This window comes from Chiloscyllium plagiosum, unplaced genomic scaffold (assembly GCF_037043375.1).
Source record: "Chiloscyllium plagiosum isolate Xiang-an unplaced genomic scaffold, Cpla_swu_hap1 HiC_scaffold_23, whole genome shotgun sequence".
Taxonomy (NCBI): Eukaryota; Metazoa; Chordata; class Chondrichthyes; order Orectolobiformes; family Hemiscylliidae; genus Chiloscyllium; species Chiloscyllium plagiosum.
The window spans coordinates 5,447,838-5,457,382 of record NW_028270161.1 but is presented as its reverse complement, the minus strand read 5'-3'; the positions used below and the strand labels follow the sequence as shown (position 1 = coordinate 5,457,382).

At 39.9% G+C, this 9,545-nt stretch overlaps 1 protein-coding gene across 2 annotated transcripts in view; it reads right to left on the bottom strand.

Annotated features, from left to right (window-relative positions):
• Positions 1–446: 446 nt before the first annotated feature.
• The window catches only part of sephs1 (selenophosphate synthetase 1), a 59,490-nt gene continuing 50,391 nt past the window's right edge, over positions 447–9,545 (bottom strand). The window contains exons 8-10 of one of the 2 annotated variants that reach the window (XM_087999338.1): positions 4,941–5,153; positions 4,025–4,262; positions 447–1,528 (exon numbers count right to left, since the gene is read on the bottom strand). In XM_087999338.1, the coding sequence (XP_087855464.1) occupies positions 4,048–4,262; positions 4,941–5,153 (428 nt within the window). In that variant the 3' untranslated portion in view covers positions 447–1,528; positions 4,025–4,047. Of the gene's footprint in view, positions 1,529–3,145; positions 4,263–4,940; positions 5,154–9,545 lie in introns of those variants that run through there. The other variant, XM_043714177.2, reaches the window with a different exon arrangement.

The window sequence follows — 9,545 nt, the reverse complement described above, 5'->3', positions numbered from 1 at the left end:
ATCTCATATTTACGTATCTATTAGTAGGAAGGTATCAACAAATGCAGAATTTAAACAAAGCATGCTGAACTCTGTTGCAACAGTGTTGTCATACATTCCGTCAACACAAAAGTACAAATTCCTTGGATCATAAATGAGTTAAGACTTATCATTTATCTTGGAGACTACAAAGCCATGGGGACTTTGCCAGGAACAATATTTCTGTAACAGTATTTTCAGATCTGTTGCTGAGAAAATCATTCCTTTGAATGAAATAAATAGGTTGGTGAAGAATATTGCTGAGTTTAAGACACATCAAATGTTGGATGTATTGCCCATTTACAAGATGGTTAGTGGAAAACTGCGATCGATCGGATACCTAAAAATGAATTTCTCTCATGTGACTGCTGTGGTGTGTCAAGCTTAAGAGCATTAAAATGGCAGCAAGCAGGAGTTAAAAAGCTAAATTATGATCATACACCTGCATTTGTGACCACAATTTTCAGATTTTATTTCAGATCAGAATTAGTGATAAGTACAATCTTTTTCACTCTTTATTTGGTCTCTTGATTTACAAAGGTGCTTGAAGCTCAACATGGAGCAAACTACCAGCATTTGGTTTTTCAAAGTTTTCAACAAAATACTGGTCCATAAAGCAGCTTATTTCAGACAAAAAACCTTTTTAACATTTGGCCTGTCAGAACTCCTATGCAGGTTGCTGCAATCTTTAATCCAGCTGGTTCTAAGCTTCTAAAAAGAGGCCAACTTATTTGTAAATTGGAACAAATGTCTAGAGATGATTGAGTATTTATTCTCAATTGATGCTTACATCCAGATGGTACAGATTAATTGCCACTAGATGGCTTCTGGATCATCCACTTTAAGTGTGGTTCTCTTCAAACAGGAGGTAGAATTCAGTCTTAATGCTATCTGTAGATTACTTTTACTGTTAGAACTTTACCTGGTTTCAGAAAATAAGTAGATTTGTATCCACTAGATTACCCTTCTCAAATTCTATTTGAGAAGCTTTAAAAAGGCGACTCAATTGTTTTTTCCAAAATAAAAAGAGAACTTTTTTTCCACTGCAGTATTAATAGTAAGCAAAAATTATACAATGGAACATCCACTGAATTACCCTTTTCAAAAAAGCTATCCAGAATTTAAGATATCTAAGGCACAGCCATTTTATAAATCAAACATTATCAACAACTCTTTCTTACAGCCTTTACAAGATTTAGACAAACATGTATAGCATTCTCTAGAATACTCTTGGGCATTTTCCCCCAGCACTGATGTTAAGGCAAACGGTCTTTACAATTCCCAGGTTCATGATTCTCTCCTTTAAAAGCTAAACAAATGAGACAGTACTCAGTCTATTGCAGTTCTCAACTATCTTTGAAGATCTCAATAAAGAAGAGCCATACCAACTTCTTTGCACATTTACTTTAAAAATGCATGGTAGTGATCATTTCATTCCTTGAGTTTACTGAAATGCTGCTTTAGATGTCAGGCTTAAATCACAGATATTCAATAGATTTGGCCACCGCAACTGCAAAAAAACAAAGTTAAATTTCTTGAATAAGTTGGTGAGCTGAAAGACATTAAGTGGTACCAGGGAAGTCGCAACTGGCACTTGAGAAAAATAAGCAATAAAAAATGTAAAATTTGAAAACAGTTCTAACTCATGAAAAGTTAACCAGAATAAGACAACAGTTCTGTTAATGCACAGGTTTTTAAAAAGTAAATCACGAATAAAGTCAACACAATGATTCAGAAAAATTTAACTAATTCCCAACAGATCTGATATCATGATTAAGTCATTAAGTGGGTTATGCTAGAAGGCAGAACATCATTCCTTAAAAGCAGAATATCACAGATGCTGGAAATTGGAAATAAAAATTTAAATTGTTGGAAACAACAGGTAAGGTAGAATCTGTGGAGAAATGAGAAAAAAACAAACAAACATTCAAGTTAGGGTTTATACCTGAAATGTTAGCATCGTACCAAATGGAGAAAAAACAAACTGTCTGTCCCACAATCATGGTTCAGCGTCATTTGACACTGCTACTCAGTAACATAAAATAAAAATGAAAATCACTGGAAACACTTGTCATCCACCATGTGGGTCTTCTCAAGTATAATTGACCTGAAAATGCGAGAAAGGTGCAAAGGTTGCCAAATAAACTAAATTTGTCAACACCTCATGCACAAAAGTAAAGAACTTGATTCACACATTTGTCATGCGTTTATCCTCCAACAGTTCTTTTCCATTTGGCTGTTAAATAATTTGTTCTGCTAGTAGTTTATCCATTATGACTCGTTAAAAGTCCTGAATGGGTACCTATTGTTGCGATCAGAAGGCAAACTATTTCTTTGAGAAAAAGCAATAGTTTTGTAAACAGATGGAATAAACTTGCACTATTATAAACACACCTTTCAGTTGACCTGATAAGATAGTAACTGAAGTTTTTCACAATGTCAGAGACAGCAATACCTTTCTATTTGAAGAGAACTATTTAAAACAAATTAAAATATGCAATTCCTTAAGCGCCCAAGTTCTCAAACACAGATGCACAAACACAGACACAATATGTACTTCGCTATGAAGTTAGCGCACATTAGAACAAACAAACTCCTATGGTCAAAAAGCTGCATGTGGAATTCTGAATCAGCCCTAAGTCACAGTTATTTTATCTCACTGCACCACTGAAAACCACCTTAAGAACAAATTAAGCAAAATAACAATGCAGGAGTAGTCGGAAATGGGAAAAATGAAATCAACAACAATTTCAACAAATTTCCGATTTAATGAACAGGGTTATTGTGCTATGTGAAAACTATCAGGAAGGAGTAGGGGCGGGGGGCATTGGGGAGATTAAAAGAAAAGGTGGAGAAAGCAGGAAAAAGACCCCAAGAAGCAAAATCCTAAAAAAAACTTTATACACTTTTAACAGATACGAAATCAGAACAAAGGCATGTGTTTACTAACAAAATAACATACAACAAGGTGGATGCTGACAGGAACTGTGCGGAAAGGAGGAATCATTTCAAATATTCATTAGACTATTATGTTAAACTTAAGATGTGACATTGGCGATATAAATCACATTAAAACAGACTAGTCGAGAATTGAGAGAGTATAATTAAAAATAAAAGCTAAGCAGCATTATGCTAAAGATTATTTGTATTTATAGAAAAGCAGATGCAGATATCACTTTACAAAATATAAAATGTATTAAACACTAATAACCACAGCACATAATGTCAACATAATTGATTATTATATTTTTAAAAAGTCATAGTGTAGTTCATTCTGAGCTTCAATCTTAGAGTATTTTACAGTAGCCTTTCGTTTGGTCTGTAACATTTTCTGCATGATAAAACAGCGAACCACAGTGTAAACTAACACGTGTTTGCTACAAAATAATAGAAAACATACCATGATAACATTATTGTTTAAGATTTACCATACTGGAAAGAAACATTTCTTTTCCAAGTGAAGTGCTGGCCATGCGAATATAGCACAGAGGACCTACTCATTTTTACAGACAGATCAACTGAGTCAAGTCAACACTAACAATACATCTTAACAATGTGAAAAAACATTACAAACCAAAGACCAAATGAAATCATGCAAACTGCTGCATTCCATTAATCGTTATAACAACTGTAACTCTTTCTGAAAAGCTTTCAAGGCAACAAATTTGCTGACAAGTAGTTTTCATCTAATATAGTGATCAGACAAATGAAATGCTGCTGCACTGCTGTTGGTAAGGTGTGCTCTATGTGAAGCACTTTGAGAGAGCCTATGCGGCACAGACAGTAAGTGTCTAAAGATTCAAAATGAATCAACAGTATTGGATATTAAGTTCTCAACTTAGAAGCTGCCTTAGTATTAGGTGCATCTTCAGTTAATGTAACAGAAAAACAGGGCAATGGATTTTTTTTTTTATATCCACGCATGATCTGCCAAAAGGCCAACACAAGGCAGACAAGTTAAATTTACAAAGTTGCTTGGGATGGCATCAGAACTGCAACAAGTCACCTTTTCTGTGTGCATTTTTTCTTTTAAGACGTGGCACCAGGAGTTGGATTAACGTTTTGTGTTGCAATTGTTGGAGCTACTTCGATGATCCGTGGTTTGTCAATGATCCTGGCACTACGATTGCCCTTCTCCACAATCCCAATTATCCACGCCTGATATCCTTCGCCATATTTTGGTGATTTTATTTCTGCACAAAACCGAGCTGCTTGTTCCCGTGGAAGACAGATCAAAAGGCCTCCTGCAAATAGAAATGTTTCACAAGTCAACCTTCAGAACACGGTGACAGCGAAAACTGAATGAGTATCTGCCCATGTAATTATAGGGCCATTGAAAGGGGCTCGCAGTACCTAATCATTATTGATGGGGCTATCATGAAACTGTCAAGATTCCTGCTTTGGATACGCCGGTGTTGGACTGGTGTGTACAAAGTTTAAAAAGCACAACACCAGGTTATAGTCCAACAGGTTTAATTGGAAGCACTAGCTTTCAGAGCGCTACTCCTTCATCAACCACCTGATGAAGGAGAAGCACTCCGAAAGCTAGTGCTTCCAATTCAACAAGATTAATTAAACACACTCACCATTTAGATATTTCAACTGGGAAGCATGCCAAACGCAAACATGAAAGAGGGTAGTGCTATGCTCAAGTGCAAAGCCCTGGAAATGAAAGGCACTCACATTGCTTCAAGCTCAAATGTAAAGAGTGCTTAAATGGACAAAGTATTAGGAGACAGTCAGCAACAACCAAATTATAAGGTGAGCACCTTCAAATGGACAGGCAACTCAGAAAAAGCAGTTTCCAGTACAGTACTGACTTAGGTAGAACACTGAATGTTCAATAATTACACAAGTACTACATTTCTGCACAAAACCAAGCTGCTTGTTGCCATTTTCAAAATACTATTCATAGAAGTTACCTGATGTTTCAGGGCAAGTGCCATGCATTAATCCAAACATATTCCCGCATGCTTTGCTCACTGCTGCCATCTTCGCAAGGACAGGAAGGTTATGGATCACAAATGACACTTCATTTCGTTGCTGTTTTGCCAGGTTCTGAGCATGCCCAAGAATCCCAAAGCCTGTAATATCCGTGGCTGCATGTGCATTGAAGGTGTGCATAAGGCCAGCAGCTGCAAAGCAGAAAATTAGAACATTGAACATTACAGCACAGTAAAAGCCCTTTGGCCCTTGATGTTTCGCCAACCTGTGGAACCAATCTGAAGCCCATCTCACCTACACTATTCCATTCTCATCCATATATCTATCCAATGACCATTTAAATGCCCGTAAAGTTGGCAAGTCTACTACTGTTGCAGGCTCCTACTACTCGGAATAAAGAAACTACTTCTGACATCTGTCCTGTATCTATCACCTCTCAATTTAAAGCTATGCCCCTCTGTGCTAGCCATCACCATCCAAAGAAAAAGGCTCTCACTCTCCACCCGATCTAATCCTGATTATCTTCTATGTCTCAATTAAATCACCTCTCAACCTCCTTCTCTCTAACAAAAACAGCCTCAAGTCCCTCAGTCTTTCCTCATAAGACCTTCCCTCTATACCAGGCAACATCCTAGTAAATGCCTTCTGAAACCTTTCCAAAGCTTCCTCATTCTTCCTATAATGTGGTGACCAGAACTGTACACAATACTCCAGGTGCAGCCACACCAGAGTTTTGTACAGCTGCAGCATGACCTCATGTCTCCAAAACTTGATGTATTAGCTTTTATTAGTAGAGACATCATATGCCATCTTTACAGCCCTGTCAACCTGGGTGGCAACTTTGAGGGATCTACATACACAGAAACAGGTCTCTCTGCTCATCTACACTACCAAGAATCTTACATTCGCCCAATACTCTGCATTCCTGTTACTCCTTTCAAAAGTGGATAAACTCACACTTTTCTGTACTAAACTCCATTTGCCACCTCTCAGTCCAGCTCTGCAGCTTAGCTATGTCCCTCTGTAACCGACAACATTCTTTGGTAGTTTCCACAACTGTATCGACCTTAGTAATTTACTAACCAATCCTCGTACACCCTCATCCAGGTCATTTATAAAAATGATTAACAGCAGTGGACCCAGAACAGATCCTTGCGGTTCACCACTCGTAACTGAACTCCAGGATGAACATTTCCCATTAACCACCAGCCGCTGTCTTCTTTCAGCTAGCTAATTTCTGATCCAGACATTAGATAGACATTAATACATTAAGCAGCATATATCGCAACTTGTTTGCAGATATGCTGTAGTTTTTAATGTGAACTTTTGCACAAGGGAATCAGGAATTGATATTAGATATAAGTATTAACATTAGTTCATAAATGTCACATGAGAAAGCTTAAGATTCAATGCCTTTGAAACTTATATCGATCCTAACTGGTGGCTAAAAGCTCTCCATCCTCTAGTTAAGCAATGAGCAATCACGAATAGGAACATTAAAAAAACGTAGTTGAAAACAATCCCCTGAAGTCACATCTGCTAAGTTTCAGAAACATTCAAATTATTGGAAATTTATGAACCATAATTTGAAAAGGGATCGTTGTTATAATTATATGAAAATCCTCAATTCAGACAAGCAGCTGAGCTGTAGCAAAATCTCCATATTTATAGAGAAAGCAGTGTCGAGACTTAAAAATAAACAGTCACTATTATTGCAAGTAGATCAAATTGATGACTGGACCAGTTGGTCAAGATGTCTCTAGCAGTTAAACATATAGCGCCAAACTACACAAATGGAGAAAAACTGCAAGTCTGATAGATGTTCATAATCAATTCAGCTAACCTCAGTCACAGTGGCAGTTGTCTGCAACACATGTATAAAATGTGCTCAACAAAAATAACTGAAGAAAAAGAAAAAGGGTAGTTTGTTTCCTAGTTTCTTTAATTAGAAACCGCAGGTTATACTGTGTATTTTAGTGCTCAGTTGCAAAATCTTATTAGAGTCATAAGAGATGTACAGCAAGGAAACAGATCCTTTGGTCCAACTCGTACAGATATCGAACCTAATCTAGTCCTATTTGCCAGTACTTGGCCCATATCCCTCCAAACCCTTCCTAGATGCCTTTTAAATGTTGCAACTCCACCACTTCCTCTAGCAGCTAATTCCATATATGCACCACACTGTGCGTGCAAATGTTGCCCCTTAGGTCCCTTTTAAATCTTTCTGCTTTCACCTTAAACCTATGCGCTCTAGTTCTGGACTCTTCCATCCCAGGGAAAAGACCTGGTCTATTTACTCTATCCATGCCCCTCCAGGACACCTTCACCAATCAATCCCATCGCCCCGTGGCCGAACATTTCAACTCTTTCTCCCCCCACCCCCCAATTCCTGAGGACATGCAGGTCCTGGAGCTCCTCCACCGCCACTCCCTCACTGCCCCACACTTGGAGGAAGTATGCCTCATCTTCAGCCTTGGAATACTTCAACCCCAGGGCATCAACGTGGACTTCAGCAGTTTCCCCATTTCTCCTGCCCCCAACTTATCCCAGTTCCAACCTTCCAGCTCAGGACTATCCTCATGACCTGTCCTACTTGCCAACCTTCCTTCCCACCTATCCGCTCCACCCTCCTCTCTGATCTATCACCTTTATCTCCACCCCCATCCACCTATTGCACTCTTAGCTACCTTCTCCCCAGCACCACCCCCCTCCCCCATCTATCTCTCCACCACAGAGGTTCCCAGCCTCATTCCTGATGAAGTGCTCCTGCCCGAAACATCAATTTTCCTGCTCCTCCGATGCTGCCTGACCTGCTGTGCTTTTCCAGAACCACTCTAATCTTGTCTCTGATCTCCAGCATCTGCAGTCCTCACTTTCTCCTAGTTGATCTCGGACTTAGCCCCACTCTCTGCAACTAGATCCTCAGTTTCCTGACGCACAGGCCACAGTGAAGATTGGGGACAATATTGCATCCTCACTAACACGAGCCCCCCCAGGGGTGCGAACTCCGCCTCTGACTGTACTTCCAGTATACCCACAACTGTCTCACCAAACACCAGACTAATGCCATTTACAAGTTCACTGATGACATCACCATAGTCGGTCAAATCTCAGATGGCAATGAAACAGACTACAGATGGAATGTGGAAGACCTGGAAAAATGGTGCACTGAGAACAACGTAGCTCTCAATGCCGACAAAACCAACAAACTCATTATTGATTTTTGGCGGGATGTTACTCATGCGCCCCTACACTAACAGTGCAGAGGTGGAATGAGTGGAGAGTGTCAAGCTCTTGGACTCTTCACGTGCATGCACTGGTTATAAAGACCCAACAACGTCTCTTCCTCCTCAGGAAATTTGACATGACTGTGAATATCCTTGCCAACTTTTATAGGTGCGCCATAGAGAGCATTCTGTCTGGATGTATCACTACCTGGTATGGCAACTGTACCATTCAAGATAGAAGACGGTTAGAGAGAGTGGTGAACTTGGCCCAGACAATCACAAAGGCCAACCTCCCATCTGTAGAATCCATCTACCAGGCCCGCTGTCAAGGAAAGGCCACCAGCATTTTCAAAGATCCATCCCACCCTGGCAATGCTTTTCTACAACCTCTACCATTGGAGAGGAGATACAGAAGCCTGAACACACGCACCAGCCGGTTTCATAACAGTTTCTATCCCCCTGTTGTTCGAATACTGAATGAACTCTCAAACTCTGAACATTCGTCTGTACCTGTGTTTTCTTTGCTGCTGTTTACCTATTATTTACTTATCTATGCTACCTAACTCTGATCTGCCTGTATTGCTTGCAAAACAAAGCTTTTCACTGTGCCTCGGTACACGTGACAATAAATTCAATTCAAATCCATCTGCAGTCCTCACCTTCTCCTATATAACATGGGTGGCATGGTGGCACAGTGGTTAGCACTGCTGCCTCACAGCGCCAGAGACCTGGGTTCAATTCCCTCCTCAGGCGACTGACTGTGTGGACTTTGCACATTCTGCCTGTGTCTGCGTGGGTTTCCTCCGGGTGTTCCGGTTTCCCCCCCACAGTCCAAAAATGTGCAGGTTAGGTGAAATGCCATGCTAAATTGCCCGTAGTGTTAGGGGCGGGGGTAAATGCAGGGGAATGGGTCTGGGTGGGTTGCACTTCGGTGGTTCGGTGTGGACTTGTTGGGCCGAAGGGCCTGTTTCCACACTAAGTAATATAATCTAATTTCATAGTCTTAGAGTAATATCAGTAAGAACTAGAAGCAGCCAACATGGAGAATGCAGCAAAAACATTTTCATTAGGAACTGAGATTTTTAGAGATCCCGCAATAAAGATGTGATCAACAATTGGTTGATGGTATTACTTCGGAATTAATCCTATTGAAACAGGTGGCTGTTAGGTAAAGAAAGGATTAGGGTTGGTCGTGATCAAAGACAAATTTTCCAGTATCGTCATCTAGTGGAGATACTGGTGGGGCATGGTTCCAACAAACAGCAGCCTAACAAGATTGAGCACTAAGTAAAATTGAAAGAATGTGGATGCTGTAAATCAGAAAAGAAAACGTTCCTGGATAAGCTCAGTAGGTCT